At 48.0% G+C, this 19435-nt stretch overlaps 2 protein-coding genes across 2 annotated transcripts; both read right to left on the bottom strand.

Moving 5' to 3' along the window:
• Positions 1 to 879: 879 nt before the first annotated feature.
• LOC104348559 (rho-related GTP-binding protein RhoG) lies at positions 880 to 7657 on the bottom strand. Its single transcript, XM_086470592.1, has 3 exons — positions 7630 to 7657; positions 4267 to 4378; positions 880 to 1992 (listed from the first exon to the last, which is right to left on the bottom strand). Exon 3 carries the CDS (start codon positions 1971 to 1973, stop codon positions 1398 to 1400), a length of 576 nt encoding a protein of 191 aa, XP_086326718.1. The 5' UTR covers positions 1974 to 1992; positions 4267 to 4378; positions 7630 to 7657; the 3' UTR covers positions 880 to 1397.
• Positions 7658 to 12281: 4624 nt separating this feature from the next.
• Positions 12282 to 19117, bottom strand: ITGB1BP2 (integrin subunit beta 1 binding protein 2). Its single transcript, XM_009959210.2, has 11 exons — positions 19057 to 19117; positions 18779 to 18828; positions 18624 to 18680; positions 17884 to 18032; positions 17628 to 17740; positions 17299 to 17357; positions 16289 to 16359; positions 15942 to 16044; positions 14278 to 14397; positions 13825 to 13887; positions 12282 to 12539 (listed from the first exon to the last, which is right to left on the bottom strand). Exons 1-11 carry the CDS (start codon positions 19115 to 19117, stop codon positions 12282 to 12284), a joined length of 1104 nt encoding a protein of 367 aa, XP_009957512.1.
• Positions 19118 to 19435: the final 318 nt, after the last annotated feature.

Consider the following 19435-nt stretch of genomic DNA (forward strand, 5'->3'; position numbering starts at 1 on the left):
GCCCAGTCCAGCACCATTCGTTTCACACAAAGTATCTTTGAAGCATGCTGCTTTCACACCACCAAGCTGCAAGGTTAAGTCTAGTGAAGGTTTCATGCACTCACTCCTCAGCTGGTCCTGGAACCACACAAAGAACAGTGCACATCCTGAAAATACAAGCCAGCTGCCACTCACTAGAGCTGCTAAAGAAATTTAAAAAGTACATAAATAGAACTTCAGTTAAAAGAGTTTATAACAACAGATCATCTAGTAGAGAGGAGAAAACTGCCCAGGTAAACCTATCCAGTGACTGGCCAACCATTACAAATTTAACTTGAAACCATCAGTGAGTTGCCAGAAAGAAACGAGGGTTCCTGGTTCCTGTAAATAGCACCTCCAAATTCTCTGTCTGTGTTCTCCCAGAAAAAAAACCAAAGGAATTTACCATAAAAATCTCCGATGGTGGCCCCAGGAACATTAAGAAGTGAAGCAATTAATTCTTCAAGAGCACACAGGCTACTATCAAGTCTCTGGGATTCATCAAAGGGATCACACTCAAAATCTTATTTTGAGACATGTCATCCCAGCTACCTCAGTTAGTTCGAGAAGGTAACAGTTAACTTTATTCTCAGGCTGCAAAGTCTCTTTGGAGAGTGAAATAAAAACTCAAGTTTAGAAGATTATGGAAGACTTGCATCCAAACTACTCTTGCACCTCTCCAACTCAAAAGTATGAAAATCACTCATTTGAGTGATTCATCATTATTCTAAGTTCCTTACATTAGGTGAAATCAGCTCCTGCTTCTACTAATAAAATCACTGCAGGCGTTCCCCTGGGTCTTGCTCATCGCCTTAAACATGCCTTACGCTAACTTTTCATATAAATGATCACAGTCCACTGTAAGGTGAATCTCAGTAATATTTCAGGCATTTTTGCATGTAAACAAATTGTTTTCAAGCTTTAAATTGACTAATTAAAACAACTGGACAGCCAGACTTCTGTTTGTAAAACAAATTCCATCAGCAAATAACATATTGGAAAGCAGCAGCTACACTTAAAGCAAAGTTACCAGAATTTGTGCTTTTCAGCAAATCTAGTAACTGATGGCTACCTAGTAAAGAAGTCTGTCTTCAAGGTTGTCCCTTCTTTTCTTTTCCTCCACTAAATAAGGACAGAAGCCAAGTGATCGCTGGAAACTGGAATTTTAGAAATAAAGTAGATATTTGACCTCTCAGTTGGGAAAAAACCCCCACCTGCTCTGTTTCAGTTTCCCTGAAGCAGTAAGACTGCAGGAATATTCATTGCATAAGCCATTTCTGCTTAGAGCTGTTAGTGCAAGATGCAAATCTTAAATTTAACTCATTAAAGAGCCCTCCAAGATTCTAGTCAATACTCCGAACATCTATCACCCAAGGTAACTACAATAAGACACATTTTCTTGTGTTCTTCTTTGTCACAGGATACAGAACTGCACGCACAGCTTCAGCAAACACCTCCCGAACACCTTCCTGATTCAACGCTGAGCACTCCAAATATTTGACTGCTCCAATTTGTTTAGCCAGTGAAGTCCCCTGCTGCGGGGTAGTGGGAGCCAAGCTTTGCTCTTTCAACTTTTTAACTGTTTCCAGGTCATTTCTCAAGTCTCTCTTCGTGCCCACTAAAAGAATGGGAACATTTGGACAGTGGTGAGAAACTTCAGGATGCCATTTGTGCCTCACATTTGCATAGGAAGAGGGACTACCGATGGAGAAACAGATGACAAATACACTGGTTTGAGGATACGAGAGTGTGCGCAGGCGATCATATTCCTCCTGGCCTGCAGTGTCCCAGAGATTCAGGCTAACTGTCCGGCCATCAACAGTCATTTGGGCACTGTAGTTGTCAAACACAGTAGGGATGTACTCCTCTGGGAAGGCATTGGTGGTATAGCTGATGAGAAGACAAGTTTTTCCCACAGCGCCATCTCCAACAACAACGCACTTTATAGTCTGCATTCTTCACCCAGAAACAGTCCTGCAAAAAGCAAGAAAAAAAGTTAGGGAAAGCACACTCAATGACAGCCATTTTAAAGGTAAGCTTTAGCAAGTGTTTTTAATATTGCTAACAATTTCTTATCACAGCTAGACACACTCAGTGTCTCAGAAGCCATTATGAAGAGCGCTCAGACTAGAAAGACAATAGTGAAATGGAGATGCAAGGAGTTGAGAGCTCAGTGACAACTGGCTGCATTCCAACCATGTAAGTACAAATTAGCCAAATTCCTAGAGTCTTGCATTACTACCAGACAGTTTCCCACAGGCAAAGGGACAAGTCCTTTGAGGTACCTGCAAGTGGAAAGGGATCATGACAGTAGTCATAGTAACAAGATACTCTGTCAATTTTAAGTTCACACACGCACCTCTGTACACACACCCTCCAAGATTAAAACTGCTTGTCTACATCACCTACTGCCCAAACACAGGTCCAAGAATTATATAATAAACCAAGATACCCATTGCTGGGCTGCACTGCTACTGTTTACTATAATAATTCACTCAACTCAGGATCAATCAGACCTCAAGAAACTGCATTATTTAGAGGACACCAGAGGTTGTCTAAACCATAAAAGGTTCAGAAAGAAGCACATACAAGAAAAGCTGTTCTTTGAAATATAACTAGCCATAGTACCCAGATTAGAATCCATAAAGAATTTTTCTAAAGAAGCCAAGAACAGCTTATTCTCACTAATCAGTGACAGAACAAGCAGAACTTAATAGGCTTGAGCTACAATAAAGAAAGCTTATACTGAGCATTAGAAAAATACACGCTGTAAAATATCAGCAAACAGCTTTCCTAGGCAGACTGGGGAATTGTTACATGAAATATTTGACACTTAAAGGCTTCTCAATCCCTTTTCTGATATGTGAAGAGTAGGTTTGAGAAACAAATGGATATAGCCTGAAACAATTAATTCTAACCTTTCATCACATGAACGGCAGGAACTTTGAAAATAGATGGAACAACTAACGAGCTGTTGTTTGTTGTATACCAGAGCCTCCACTGCTAGCCTGAACAAGAAGGAACTTGCATCTAAATGCCTTTGGGGTACTATCAGTAATCCTCAGCTTGCAACCAGCAGCAAATACTCTGCTTCAAACAGTAGAAACAAATAGTGGGAGGAACTATATTGCATATTCCAGAAAGATCACAGCTCCAACACCATCAAAATAGCAAAGGGAACATATAAAAATGAGCAATAGCGAGTACTTCACTTACAGAAGTCATGAAACCCCCACCCTCCAACTTCCCCTTCAAGACCACCCAAACAAATCATTTTTTGGACTCATTACTATTTAAGTCTCAGTTTTGTCCTTTTTAACAAAGTCTTTATCTGTATCCACATTCTGCTGTCTTCCCACTGGGAGCACACACGATTCTTCTGTACTAAGTGAAAGCAGATTATCTTAACTTTGGCACAAAGCTGCAACAGGCAGCTTGAGTGGTATCGACTATAACATACAGTGCGTAAGGAAGTATCAATGTATGTACACACGCACTATTGAAAACCAATCAATGGTGGGAAGCAGTGCAGAAACTTTGCTCCAGAAAGACCCAGCAGGACATTGGAGGGGAATAATTTGGAAGAAAACAAGCACAAGAAAGATGCAGAAGCAGTTTATCCTTTTTGAAAGTGGCAGGAATTACATTTCTAAACCAGCATGAATCACCTGAAATGAAATCTAGCAAGTACTTTTGAGCTTTGGCAGAAAAGTATACATGCGAGTTTCGTCATACATCAAAAAAGTCATCCCATTTCAAGGCTCCAGTCAAACGTAAAGAGCAACGTGTGTGCGACTGCATATTGCAAAGGCAATCAGTAAAATGAAGAACAGCACTGACCAGCAAAAGCTGACAGGTGGACTGCATCTATTATTCCAGAACAGGTGCACCAAGATTTTCATTTAACAGAGCTAGGGAAAAAAAAAACAAAAGCCCCAAACAAACAAACCAACCCACTCCCAGCGCCCCCCCCCAAAAAAAACCCCAAAAAACCCCAAAAACCAACCCAAACAAAAAAACCCACCCACCCCAAACAGGTAAGTTCTGTCAAATAAGAGGATTAGAAGCATTTCTTGCACTTTGCAAACCCAAAAGTTGAAACCCGTTTTAATATAAAATTACTCAACACATCACAAATTAAACATTATTATATTATTCATAGACGTTGAACACTGTTACCGGCAGCATACAATACAACATAGTATTTCTGAACACAAAGGGTCTAAGTGCTACAAGCAAACTACCTACTTTGAGACACTGCCATGCTCTCTCCAGCAGTGAGTCTGCCTTCAGAAGTTTCCAAACCCTGTTTCTCCTTCCCACCCAGGTAGCACGCCACCTCCTCAGCTGTGACCACACACTGAAAAAGAGTGAGGAGTTGTTTCATCCAGTTTACCAAATAGTACCACAATCAACTGTGTTGGTATATCCAAGCCGATGGTAGCATATGGTGGGAATGAATCACAGCAGAAGAACATCATACACTGCCACTGCTGCCAAGCTATCACTGGACTGCAGCACAGAGAGCAGGTTTCAAAGCTTAGTCCTGCATTTACTTCAAACCACTGAATTACTAGAAGACGCTGTGCCAGAAACCTTAGTGGCGACCAACAATTCTAAAGCAAAAGTGGGTTTTTTCCCAAATGAACTACCTATGCAACAGACCATTATTTTGATCAATCAGTAACAAGTGACATCAGAGATGGCAGAACTAAGTTAGCTGGATACATGCAATAAAAACTCGACTATAGCAACAAAAGTCTGGCGGAGAATGAGTTGCACAAAACACTTTATATGCCCAGTTCCTAGTTTCTAAACTAAACCAATTGCAAAGACTTGGAAACAGATCTCTCTCTAAAACATAAACCACAATTTCCCCCAAGGGCTTGTATCTTCTGTCCAAAGCTTTTCACAGAAAGACACAGTATCCCAGAATTGCACCCTGACCTGCACGCACCAGGCAGTGGTATCTGGAGGGTCATCACACCAATATTGTAAGACAATACAGGCAGTTTCATATATTGGTAAACTACAAAGCCACGTGTATCCCATACCACCAGCAGCTAAAACAGCTTGATGCAACCTGAATTAAATTTTCTAATTTCTAACATTTCTAAGTGTGTTACCCAACGATTATTTTGTTGAGACCTTCATTAGAGCTTTCAATTTGGAGAACAAAACTAAGGCAACAAAAAAGCCTGGAACACAAATGCTCTTTCACAGCATTAATATCTTTAATTACCCAACTAAGGCTTGGATTTTAGAAGCACATTTCCAATAGGAAATAACTCCATGCAAACACACCAAAAATCAGCTTAGTATGAGCTACATAAATGCAGTTAAAGAGCTTGTAGGCTTTTAAGTATGCTTCTCTGCAGGGCTCCTTTAAAGTAGGTTGTCTTAGCTGCAAGGAAGCATGTGTGGCATGTGCAATACAGAAACAAACACACACTACATGATTTAGTACTGAAACACAAAATTTAAAGAAATTAATTTAAAAAAAAAAAAAAAAAAAGAGTAGGAAGAAGCTCCTACACTCCAGAAACCTGTATGTTGTGAGCAAGTGCAGTTTGGTTAAAGATCTACATATAGAAGACAAAGGGTTTTTTTTAATTTAAGCTACAACCAAGCAAACAATACTACCTGTCAGGCATTTTCTATTAAATCCACATAACGCTTTGTTCAAAATATATGAAGTCTCTACTCATTTTTTCTTGTAAACAATTTGCCTAGCAGTAAAACTCTCATAAGATAGCAAGAAGATGGGGTTCAAATTTGCATGGAAAATTCTTTTTAATTCTCAAGCACCCTTGAACTTAGCACTGCATGATATCTGAATATAAATACATGCTGAAAAAAAAAAAAAAAACATACTCCGAAAACAAAACTACCAACAAACATTACCAAGAGCAGGAAAATTGGTTCAGGGTTTGTTTGGCCTTTTTTTTTGGTAAGCTTCAAAAGAATTTTTGGGAGAAACTTTAGAGAGAAAAACTCCACATACAGCAGACAACAAGAAATGAAAAAGAGAAAAATACAGATTAACACATCAACACATCAAAACCAAGACTTAGAATTTAGAAACAGAAAGCTGGGCACGAGCTTCAAAGCCAAGTTTAAAAGTTACTCGGAAAGAGAAAGGAGTGAGCAGAAAGTCCAAAGTAGTGAGAGGTATTTGAGTTGCTTAGTCCTGCCAGAGAAAGGACTTCCGTTACCGTTAAGGTGGAAGATCATCAGAACATGTAGACTTTTTTTCAGCAGTTACAGCAGAATGGTAATAATTTTCAAAGAATAAAAAAACCCCAAATCCAACTATCCCACAAAGTAGTGCTGTCCAAAAACAGCGTCGAGAGTTATGCCTATCTTGTCCATCAGTGCCCTAGAATTAGAAAACTGGCATTCCTGTTCAGGTTAGTTTACTTCTCAGAAGATGCTGCAAGGTCCGCCTTTGCTGCCTGCACACCTGGCACTTCCTTTGGAATGTGCAAGATTTCAATCGGCATGTTGAGACATCATCTAGAAAGCTGCTCCCATTTTGACCTAATTACATATTTCTGGTATCATTAACACGGACAGCTTGCTCTTCTGTAACACAGCCAGCTATTCGCTGGTGAAATTCCCTATTTAGATTCCAGTCCCCCTCCCCACAAAGCTATCATGAGTAAAATCACAGAATAACCGCATGTTGCATCGAAGTTTTTTTGTGGGAGAGAAAAAATTTCTAGATCTTCCCTTTAATACTTCTGAAGGAAAGTTCCCTCTCTGCTGAAAGAAGGGAGAAAACAGTGACAGAAAACAGAAAGGAAACATGAACCTGAATTCTTCTGGGGCTTCCTATATTTATGGTTTTTATACTTCCTGCACTTCAAAAAATTCTTGGCAGTAGAACTGCTTCTTCGCAGGATATGTCTCTGCCCTTGTTACAGTAACACCAGGTGCCTCTGTTAGGTGGATTTTAGCTTTGATATTGCTCTTTGATAACCTCATTTTCACAGAGTTTGTCAGACCGTCTGTATCTCTCTCTCCAGTTTGGATAGGTCACCATTTTGGCCAAAAATGAGCAGAAAACACACTAGGAGTTCAGCCGAAATCACCTGTACTGAGCTGTGTCATTCTGTTCAGCCACTACCTTCGACCAATGCCTCCCTGTTGTGCAGGCTCAGAAGTTAGATACTGCTTTATCAGGAGCAAGCAGAAGTAGCTAAGAAATCTCAAGGACATAATTGTTCATCTGTCACTAACAAAAACTAGATCAGAGATGATTCACTCTGTCTGCCTGATTGGTGAATTCGGGCAGAAACTTTCAACAATTAATTCAGTGGGTAAGGCAGTTCTAAGTCTATCCTACCATCCTCACCCACGCAAAGGAGTTAAAAGATTTTTCACATGTGCAGCTTAGCCACCAGACCAGACAGGGAAGAGAAAGGATCTCTCAGCAATTTAATCAAGACTGTGTTACTACTCCACAACAGCTCAGCTTACTTGCCATTGTTTTAGGCAAGCGCCAAATGAATGGACAAGTGCCAGACTTTTAGAATGCATGCCAAGAAAGAGTAAAAAAGTTAAATAGAAGACCTCATCCCTAATACACTTTAGCAATGAATGACCTACTTGGACTTCTCAGTGCCTTTCAAAATTTTCACACCACTTTCTGTCCTGCCATTTACCTGCAAGAGAAACAAAACACACAGCCACAGCCTGGGGAGGGGGGGATCAACAAACCAAGCCAGATTCCAGCAGCACAGCAGGAACCGTGCAGTCCAAGACCCAGAGCTCCACCAAACAGCAGAATCGAAAAAGCTTGCTTTCTGCAAAGCTCTGCCTGGAGGTTCAGCTCCCATGCACACATTACTGATGCCTAACAAGATAATTCTCACTGGTTGTTCCCTCAGTGTGAATGCTAGAAATGCCTTACTCCTTTTGGCACAAAAAGTTGTTTCAAAGAAATAAAAGAAACCACCCACAACCTTTCATATAATGTTTTTAAAACCTCTACCCCTGTTAAATTAGTCTGAAATTGGGTTATCGATGTAAAGATCTTTTTTTTTTTTTTGCAGGGTTGAAACACACATAAACTTTACCATGTAAGCAGTATTTCTTAGGGAACCACAGTGGCAACTAAGTGATCTGCATGACGTATTCGGGCATCTCAACCACACAAATCTCAGTGTGCCAACAGTCTTACTACAGGCACTCATACTCCAAATTTTATAGGAGAGAACGATATTAGTGACCAAATATCAGTGACCTTAAATTCTATGAATCTAAGATTATGTTTATTAGATAATAAATATTTCCAAAGGGAAATTAAAAACAAGATCATGGAAAAGCTGCACGGCTGTGAAATAACACCACACCAAGCTGCAGCTGCAGAGTCATACAGGAATTAAAAACTAGGACTTCAGTAGATATCTGGATCCCCAGTATATGAACGTGACATGTATCCTGCCATAATCAAAACCTGCAGAATATTAAACTTGATTTTCCTCCTGCAACCACATGCAGTAGGATGGATTCATCAAGATGGGGTACTGTTTATAATTTATTTGAACACAACCAACCCTGACGTGCTTCAAGGGTGACTAAGACCTGGGACTGCAGGGTTCTGTGCCCAGATCCACTACACATCTCCTGGGTGATACAAGCAACTTGCAGAGGTCCTGGGTATCAGAGTCAGTTCATAAAAAGTGAATAACCTATGTCCTTCCTACCTTTTATAGATTCTAGCAAGGCCTTATTTATCACTGTTGGAAACAAACAAAAAAAAAACAGTACATACCTCAAGACATGAGGTCCTCTGAAGAGGCAGATTAAGCACACTGCACGATGAATGATAAATCGAGTTAAAGCATCCCTTATTCTTATGAGGTGGAAAAAAATAACCCGTTAGTCTATCTTCCCATCTCATCTTTTGTTACCTGGCATTCATTGGCACTCTAAACACCCTCTATTTTTAAGAACAGTTGTAACAAAGCCACTGTTTTATTTGAAGGGCAATGTGTATATCCGGAAAACCTAAGCTTTTTGTTTGAGAAAAGAAGCCCACACATGCTTTTCGTTCTCTCTGATTTCTCTTCCTCTTATACCAAATTTCACTGGGGGTTAAAAAACAACAACGACAAAAAAAAAAAATCAAACCACTAAAACAGAAGCACTTGGTCAATCAATAACAGTTTTCAAAAGCATCTTTAAACAGTTTTGATAGGATTAAAACACGAGTTAAAGTGTGCACACAGTGTGTATTGCATCACAGCTTGTGTACTACAATATTGCAATATTTGCCAGTCTCCTTTGCATCAAGTATTGCAGTCCCAGAATTCAGCAAATGTTACCAGTGGCAAGGAGTCTCTCAGTCTATCAGATTTACACGTACAGGCATAGGAAAGTAAAAAAAAAAAAAAAACACCCAACCAAAAAACTCTTTTTAAAGGTATGGATCTTTACATGATACCAAATTGTGCAAAACCACTCCGGACTCCAAAAGAAGCTTCATCATGTAAGCAAATCAAACTGCATATTCTGTTTCCTCCTACTAATTGCAAACTATATATTTCACTGTTTTTCCAAGACCTCTGTAAAGTTCCTTCTAAGAAGAACATTTAAAAGCATCTTTTTTAATGGAAATAATAAGCTAAAATGCCAAATCTGTCTGATAATCTTAAGTTCCCTATAGAAAAACTTGCATGCAGCCAAACACTGTCAAACTGGCCAAAGAAAGCCTTCACGCTACGTTATTTTACATGTGACACAGAAGAGAACCTAAGCTTTTTAAAACCCAAAAATATGCTTGGGACAAAGAGCACACAGCTAATGATGCTGGTACAAGGAGCACTGCACTCCAGTGCAGGACACATGTTGCAAGCATAAGGTACACATAAAGAACAAAAGCATTTAAAGCTTTTTTATAACTCACATTATGTAAATATGTATGGAATCACAAGCGCTTACAAAGAGTAAACAGATACCGACCATTTACTCTTAAAACCAAAAAAAACCAAAGGAAAGTAAGAACAAAGGGATATCAAATTAAATCAGAAAAAGGGAGGTTTAGAACAAATAAAAGGTAGCGTTGCTTCTCAGGGTTTAAGGTTAAGCTAGGAATTCCTCAGTACAGGATGTCACAAATACTGAAAGTTTACAAGACTCAATAAGAGACTCGCTAAGCTTATGAAAGAGTGCTCTGTAGCAGCTGCTAAATGAGACAATACCTGCGACTCCTGAAACCCCGCAGCACTCAGAATATTTTAGGTCACTACCTTGCTCACTCTTCCCGAGTCAACAATTTGGTAGTTTTTAGAGAGCAGATCAAATATGACCACTCTTCCGTATCCCTGTAAAGAAAAATCCACTTTCATTACTGAAACAAGAGACCTTTAGAAAAGGTTAACTCATCACATGTCGACCTCTTATAATATGTGCTGGGAGCAGAGGTCGCCTTAAAGTTGTTACGGTACTCCTAATGGGGATTAGCCTCAGCCCGACTTCAGAACAGCCCAGCCCAACCTTCGGGCACTGCGGAAGAGGGAAGTACAGGACTTGCCCACGGGGCCATTCCCGCTTCCTGCACATCCCCGAACGAGAAATGGGACCAGAGAAAAGCTTGTTCCAAAATATCACACTTCCCCTACGCCTCCGGCACCTCCAGAGCCCCTGATGAGCACACTCACCTCCACGAGCACCGCCGAGTGCAGAAGCCGGGATCTGCATCTCGAAACTAAGAAAACAACACGCCCCGCGGCTGGCGGGTTGATCACCCTGCTGCTCCCAAGTTCGTCCTTCCCTCCTCCGGAGCCGGCTGCTTCCCCGGCGGGGCAGGTGCCGCGGGCAGCGAGGGAACAGCCTCCCCGGGAACGCCGCAGCTCCCAGGGCAGGAGAGGCCGGCGCCGGCCCGAGGCCACCGCCCCGCTGACAGCGCGGGTGGCGGCGGCCGGACGCGTGAGGATCTCTCTCACTAGAGTGCCGCCCTGCCCCAGCCTCAGCCCGCGTCTCCGCCCGCTGACAATGCTGAGCAGAAACGCCCGTAGATACGCGGGGTGCCCGGGGCCAGAGGCCCGCGGAGGCTGCTCCCCCGCCGCCGGGCCCGCGGCCAACCGCACCTCAGTTCACCTCACGGCCCCTCCGGGCCAGCCGCGGGGCCGCGCCGCCGCACAGCAGGGAGCCCGGGGCGCCGCCCTCCCCCGCGCCCCGACACCTCGGCCCCGCCGCCAGCCGCCCGCCCGCGCCGCCAGCCCCGCGCTCACCCTCCGCGCCGCCGACAGCCGCTGCTCCTGGGGCGGCGGCGGACCCTCAACCCAGCCGCACCACGGCGCCAGCGCCCGCCCCTGCCGCCACCGCCGCGCGCACGCGCCCCGCGCCCGCCGCGCGCACGCGCCCTCCTCCCCGCCTCCCGCCCCTGGAGGGTCCGCTGGAGGGTCCGCCAGAGGGCGCCGCCGCGGGGCCTTCCCCGGCGCAGGGAGAGGCGCGGCCGGTGGGACGGGGCTAGGCCCCAGTCGGGCCTGCGGGCGCTGCTCGCTCCTGCTGTCGAGTTGTAATACCTGAATACCTTAACGCTGTCGGCACGTGGTGTGCGTCGCCCTCCACCCCCCTGTCCCAGCGCCGGGAGGTGTTACGCAGCGAAACGCCCTCGGGGATCCGCCCCGCTCCGTGGCCTCCTCGTCTCCCATCACTTGGCCCGTATTAACCTCTCACACCCGGGCAGTTTTATGCCTATGAAGGTCTTTGCAGAGGAGGACGTCATGTCTGCACTGGAGCCACAAGCCGCCATGCCATTTCCCTCCCGCCCGCAGTCACCTCCTCCCTCCTAATGCCTCCCAGGGCCAGCTCACTCTGCTGCACAGGGAAGAGGGTGGTGTGGAGGATTGAGCTCAGCTCATCCTGCAGCCCTGGGGCTCTGCACCCCCCCAGAAATGCCAGGATCAGGCAGAATACTGGGCTATGAGCTCCCGAGCCCCAAGGGGACCCGGCACTGACACAGGCACAGGCTGCCTGAGGTGCAGACAAGGGGGCTTCCGTTGTCGTGCCCTGGCTGGGCACAGGAGAGGGAGAGACAGAAGGCGGAATTCAGCCCGCTGACATCTCTTGAGTGCCTATCAGGAATTTCAGATTATAACCTTTGCTCTGGGTTTTTATTACTTGCCCCTTCTGACGGCGGAAGAGGGCATGCTGCAGCCTGCATGTGGCTCTAGGCCAGGTCTGCTCCTCTGGAGCTGGTGCTGAGGTTCCCAGCAGCTCAGGAGCCAGCACTGCTCAGCTGCTGAAGCACTTCACTGTCCGTTGCTTGGTGTTCCCATCTCAAGCTCCTCATCTTCCTCCTCTGACCAGCTCAAGCTGTCATCCAAGTCCTCTCCCTGCGCTGCCTCGGGCTCCTCTGTGTTGGCAGCCTCCTTCCCCTGCTCACCACAGGAGTGCAACCTACTCTGGAGGAGCTCCAGCCTGGCCCAGGAGCCAGGGCTGGCTTTGCAAAGTGTGATCTCCACCTTGGTAGGGACCATGCTCACAAAGCTCTTCTCTATTTCAATGACCTAGAGAGAGGGAAAGGTGCAGTGAGCTGGGCACAGGAGGGCAGGCAGCACACGCTCATCCTTCCCCAAACAGGCAGAGCCCTGACAGAGGCGAAGAGAGGAGAAATCTCCTCTCCTCATGTGCCAGAAGATAGAGCAGGATGAAACCTGCGCTCCAGCTGAGCTTCACGGTGTTATAGACAAGCAGCACCGCACTGCTGGTCCAGAGCTCAGGAGAGCTCAGCTAGTCGCAGCCCCGTGCATGGCTACAGTACAGCCCTCTCCCCATGGCAGCGACCTATGCTGAGACACAGACATACCTGCACTCTGCAGCACGCACCAGAAATAAAGGCAAGAAATGCATGTGCAAATTTCTGAGTCTCACTGCTCCTCCCCAGCCATCAAGCAGCTGAGAAATCAGAAAGGGAGTCTCTGCTCCCACACTGCTGCCTGCCTGCAGACACAGCAGGACTGCAGGGGGAGATGGGGACCTGCTGGGCCAAAGACCCTTTGGGGCAGGCTGGGACCAAACCCAGAACACCTACAGAGCTAGCAGCGACGCCCAGCTTTGCTCTTAGTCCAGGATTCATCAGTGCAGCCACCAGCAGCCTCCAAAACAGCCCTCCTCACAACCCCTAAAGCATGTTCTAGCAGAGATGGCTATAAATGGGCAATCTGGCTCCCATGTGATCCCAACAAGAGAAAACCAGCATTGTGGCAGTGTGTAGAGTGTAGCCAGGGTGCCTCAGGTAGTGCAGAGCAGTCAGATGGGCACCAAGCACAGGCACAGTCCTGGTATGCTGTGCTATCACTATGGGGGATCAGTAGAGAAAAACCTAATTTCCCAATCAGCCTTTGTTGCTATAGAAAACTGGAGCTCTGGAGATAAACAAGTCCTCTCTGCTGCGACAGCCGTGGTGGACCTGTGTTGTCCGCAAGGCTTCAAGAGCTGGCAATGAATCACACCAAGGGAGGGAGTATGAAACAGCTGTTTGTTCCACAGATGTGCCAGCTGGGGAAGAGATGGTGTCCTGGGGGCCACAGCATTTCTATACAATAATACCATCAAAGTCTGCCTCATGTTCCATCCAGAGGAAGGACTGTGCAGAAATTGCAGCAACAGCCATTTTGATGCTTTTTTCAGAGGTCTGAGAATCCTGACTACACAAAAAGTAATTTTCTTTACTGGGAGCCTGTGTTTGGGGCTGCAAAACACTTCTCCCAGAGCACAGGCTGCCTCACAGCATTGCAGCCCAGCACTATGCAGACTACTGGAATAGGGAAATCAAAGTAAACAGGATCTTACCCCCCAGAGATCCAGTTGTGCTTGGAAAATCTTGTTCCCTTCAAAGATGATGTAAACCTCAAGCTGGAAGATCAACAGAAAATTCAGTGCTGGGTAGCACAGCACTGCCAAAGGTCTTCCCCCAGACAGCACAGCTGCCTTCCAGCACCGCAACGCAGCCCACATCCTGGCTTCGGTGTCACAGTCTGGCGATCCCCTCAGCGCCTGGGGGCGTTTCACCCCCTTCAGAGCGTGCTGGGTTCACCTCTGCCACCAGTCGAGGGATTCAAGGCCAGCAAAGCCACCAGGCTGTCAGCAGACAGCAGGTCAGCAGTGCCAACCCCAGCTTCAGCAACAGACCAAACAGGCCATCAAAGAGCACCAGGCACCTGGCCGGCTTCTGGCTGTTGGCTCCTCAAAATCAGGTGCCGTGCAAGTGCAGATCCCCAGCACAGCTCTGCCAGCCCCACTCACCGTGGTGCGGTTGGCTTTCACACTGCTGAGGGTGGGCAGGGGGTTCTTGGCATAGACTGTCACCACCACCTGACTGCTGGTTTGGTGCCAGTCCTGCCGACATGACACTTCCTTCTTGTCCTGCTGGGGAGAGGAACCTGTCACAGCATGGCGTCTAGCCCAAGCACACTGCAAACAGAGGGGATGTCTGTGCTGGAGAACGCTCCTTTGCACATCTCCTTCACAGAGCACCAGATGAGGTCAGCATCAGCTAAGCAAGATCAAACCCTGCCTTTCTTGTAGGTTTTTGAGGGGATGTGGTTCATGCGAAGGTGGCCAGCCCCCTGCCAGGCTGTCCCATGCAACATGGGGCATCTGTGCTGTGCTTGGGTTTGCTCCAGAAGGATGTGTTAAGACTAGAGACATCCCCTCCTTGTTGCAGAATCACTCTGCTGTGCCCAAGCTCATAGGTGCTGTGTACAGCCAGGAAACTCAGTCTGGAGGGCACTGCAGGGGCTGCTGCTGGACATGGATCATGCCATCATGCTAAATTTGGGAGACAGATGAGTCCCACCTGACCACGTTTCACCTTTCTTCCTCAGGGCCCCCACCTCATCCCTGCCGCAGGCAGCATTGGCCCCACCAGGCATTTCTGAGTGTCACCAGGAGGCAGAATCCCTGCAGCCCTCAGCATTGCCAGCCAAAGAAGTGCCCCAGGAGGAATCCCAGCCCTAAACTTGGGAGACTGTGCAAAGCATCTACATCACAACATCAGAGTTCATTCACTGCAGCCTCCTTTATATCCATGTTTTCTGCTCCAGGACAAACAACAGACTGGGCTCAGAGGGGGTTGCTCAGAGCAGTGCTGACTCAGAGGAATATGATGCATTTTCAGGGATATCCTGAGCCACTTTGGTGCAACTTTTGCAGCTCAAACCTGTTTCCAGCCAAGAGCTTTCCTGGGGAAACTTGCACACATGCACGGTATTGGGAATGGGGATCTTCTCCCCATTGCCTCACCACAATACTGTAGAATCACAGAATCATAGAATCATTCAGGTTGGAAAAGACCTTTGAGATCATCAAGTCCAACCACCAACCCTACTCTACCAAGTACACCCCTAAACCATATCTCCAAGCATCACATCTAAACGACCTTTAAACACATTATGGGATGGTGAATCAACCACCTCCCTGGGCAGCCTGTTCCAATGCATGTTGCTATGTAGATGAGGTCCCTCCTGTGAAGCAGCTGTAGAGGGAAAGCTCCATTAAAACCAAATTCAGTCATCTGCAGTCATCTGTCAAAACTTTTGAGTTGGGTTTTTATCTTTTTTTTTTTGCAGGGCTTTTCACATGCTCGGCTGCCTGTCCCTGTGTGGCAGCCTGCAGCGCTGGCTATGCCATGCCTGGGGCCAGCTCCTGCCTCATTCAGCTTCCTATTGCACATCTGCCTATTGGGTGTGAGAGCTGACACATTTTGTGAATGCAGGAGCAGCATTTTAAACATCAGATAGGTGAAGATTAGGCATTCATCTGCGCAGTCATCTGTCAGCAATTAAAAAAAAAATAAGAGAATTAAATGCAGAAGCCCATGTGAATGCAGACCAAGGGAAGGACCACTCCTCGGGTGCTAGTAATGGCACTTTGCTCACACAAGTCACCCCTGCTGAGAGCCCCCTTACCCCCTTCCCCATCCAGCAGTGCCACCCGCTGCTGCAACCCGGTTGCTCCAGGAAGGCGCTGAAGTCTGTTGTTTTGACTCCACAGCAGCTCCAGTACTTCATCCTGTGAAGAGTAGGGTGACCTGAGTGGGGAGCACCCACAGAAGCAGGAGAGGGGACCAAAGCAGGCTTCAGGGTGGCGGGAGTGAGGGGCTCAGAACAAGCAGCTCCCCCTGCCCACTTGTCACCTGTGGGGGTGTCACCCATGACTGCACCAGCTGTGCTGCTGAGGCCAGACAACCTTGCAATGCGGCACCTTTAGGCCTCAGCAGGGTCAGTTTGCTCCCCAGTGCAGGGTTGTTTCTTACCCCTCATGGAAGACAGGAACGCCAGGATGGAAACTGCAAACCTCTGTGTTGCTCTCTGGGCCCCAGTAGATCTGTGGAGCAAGCAGAGGAAAGTTTCAGCTGTGCCATTGGCCATAGCATGACATTGCACAGCCAGGCATCTGCCCATCGGTGCCCGTCCGTGCACAGGACACAGCATGATGCCCAACATGACCCTTTCACTGGGTCCAGCATCTCTGAGGAATTACACTGAGACTGTGCTCAGCCAGCAGCCTGGTATTGGTCCCTGCTCCCTGCTGGCAGGGCAGCCACCCTGGCCTCGCTGGGACCCCAGTGTCATTCCCAAAGCCCTGGCAGCAGCCCTTCCATATGCCCTCTCCCAAACACAGCCTGGTCCCATCCTTGGGCTGGGCAGCACCAGGACAGTGGACAAGTTTGGACACCGAAGAAACTCGCTCCAAGGTGCAAGGGGCTGTTCATCCATCCTGTCCTTTCCTCTGCTTCCCAGAACCTGTCACTCTCATGTCCTCATCAACCTCCTGCCTTTTGCTCCCCCCTCTGCTGCTTTCCAAGCATGCAGGCCCTCGAGCAACTTCATTACTTCAGTGCATACCTCAAGGCAGGCAGACAGTCCTACATAAGGCAGCTTTGGGGCAAGATAGGTGAGCTGTGTTGCATTAATTAAATGCAGGTGGAAATTATTCCACATGCATTTTACCTATATGCCCATATTCTCAATATGTGCTATATTTCATTGTGAGCAAATGGCAGCAGTTAAATGCAAATATACAACCAATCCAGGAATCTGTAAACCTCTTGCAGGAATGTGGCTGGGAGGCGACAGAGACAGCCACTCCAGGGACAGGATGAGCAGGAGTGTATGGAGCCAATGAGCACTACCATCTCCCACCCACCCAGCACCCTACCCCACACCTGGTGGCAGCTGAGAGACAAGCCCCCATGCCAGACCTGCAATGCTCCTGGCCATGCAGCACAGATCATGCAAAGATGGGACTCTGCTGGGTACTCACCGCCTTGCAGGCTGCATTCTTGCAGGTGGTGCCAGCTCTCACCTGGGCAGCCGCCTCCCCTGCTGCAAGAGCAACACAGCTTCACCCCAGGGCACACGCTGCCCGCGCCTGCCCCTGAACCCTCCCCGCAGCCTCACTGCCAGCTCCCCAGCTTAGCAAGCGCAGTCCCTGAGCACAGACCATTGCAACGTGCCTCCAAGACACCCCTCTGTGGGTTTGCAGGTGGCTGAGCACGCAGCACGCACCATCCTGCACTGAACCTGCCATGCAAAACCCCTCGCCGAACTTGCCACATGCAACCTCACTGCCATCCATCAGCTCATCGCTACCTGTGCAACTGTCCTCAGGCGCCGCGTCCTTGGAGGACAGATTCAGTTTCTCCAGTGCCTGCTCCAGAGACCTGGATACTTTAATCGGCAGTAGTTGTCTTGACTCATCAGAGCTGGGAAACAGCAGCAGCAAAGGCTGAGTTGGGGTTTGTTTTGCAATTTAAGTGGCGCTGCCTCTCCTGAGGAAGCAGCGGGGCAGGACATGTGCAGAAGCAGCAGCACAGCAGAGCCACGCTGTTAGCTGAGCCCGTCTCACCTCGGCCTTTCCCGCTGCATCTTCTCAGCTGATTTTGGTCCTTGGATGATGAGCTTCTCCACTGGTTTGGCCTTCAGCTTGTCTGAGGTCTCCTCTTGGCTGATAGGCTGAGGGGGCTTCTCCTTGCTATGAAACCCTTTTGTACATCCCTAAGCAGCAGAGGCAAGCCTGACGCCTGCTTTGGCTTCCCTAACGTGATTTGCCAGCTCCCAAACCCAGAGCTTCTGTGCTCTGGTGGCTCTGTGTCTTGCAAGGATGGGCTCTGACCCTGCACCAGGGCAGAGGCTGTGTCTGCAGGGATTTCTGGGGACAAGATGGTGTGGCAGCATCACCAGGGCCATGGCAGACAGGTCTCAGCTCTGCTGCACCCCAGCCTGGCAGCTGAAGGGCAGCAAGAGTCCTCTGCATGTCCCTGGGCCTCTGCTGCCTCCTTTCTTGCCCCAGGACTGCTCAGACATTCACAGCTGTGCTGTTGCTTAGGGCATTTGTGTTTCTCCTGCAGGATCCTGGTGGGGGATCCTAGCCTCTTCAATCACCTTTCTCTGGGAGCGCCTGCCCTGCACTTTGGGAGCAGCACCCTTGCTTGCAGGTTCCTTGGAAGCAGATAGGGAATCCTAGGCCAGCAGGGTGAAGGGGGCAGCCTTGGCACAGGATGGGGACAGGACAGGACAGGACAAGGCAGGGGCAAGGAGGAGGGGATGGAGGAACAGTGGGTGCATTTGTGCTGGTGGCTTGCTCACCTTTATGGAGAGGAACTCAGAGAAGTCTGTTGTGCGTTTCTTGCAACAAGACCAGCCCTAGGCACCAGGAGACGACAAACAGGTCAGGCGTGAGCAATCCTGCCAGGCACAAGGTCCTTCCCTGCAGGTGCAGCCCCAGCTCCTGTCCCACTTACCTTCAGGGCATCGTGGAAGATGGGGACACCTGGGTGATACAGGCAGGAATCTGAAAAGGGAAAATCAGGCAGAACCTTTCAGGAGGAACAATCCTGCCCACGAGCCACCCGTGACACCTGGCAGCTCCTGAGCCAGCTCCTGCCTTGTGGTTGTCTGCGCTGGGCTCGGCTCAGCCCTGCTTGGCAGCTCAGGCTGCAGCATGGTGGCCAAGGCCGCAGACTGGGAAAGCAGCACATATTCCCTCTCACCCTGGTGCAAGGCAGACGAGCCCACTTACCCTTGGTGTTGTGCTCAGGATCAAACCTCTGCCCGCAGCCCTTGTTGTAGCACAGCGCCATAGCTCAGGCGTACTCGTGGCGTCCTTCACTCCTTCCACAAAAATCCCACTAATATTAGCCCTGCCTGTGATCCCCCTCTGCTTCCCTGCAGTTTCCAGCCCAGACGCCGGGAGGTGGCTTTGCCTATTTTTGGAGGCAGCCGGAGGAGGTGGCTGGTAACCAGAGAGCAGGCTAAAGATGGACATAGCAGCTCGGCAGCTGACGGGACCCAGCGCCCATGTTATCTTGAGAGGCATTTCTGTCCTGCCCCTGCGCCCAGCAGAGGGAATGGGCGCTGCAGGGTGGCTCTGTACCTGGGGTGGGCAGAGGACCTCCCAG

The sequence above is a fragment of the Leptosomus discolor genome, chromosome 9 (assembly GCF_034619465.1).
Source record: "Leptosomus discolor isolate bLepDis1 chromosome 9, bLepDis1.hap2, whole genome shotgun sequence".
Taxonomy (NCBI): domain Eukaryota; kingdom Metazoa; phylum Chordata; class Aves; order Leptosomiformes; family Leptosomidae; genus Leptosomus; species Leptosomus discolor.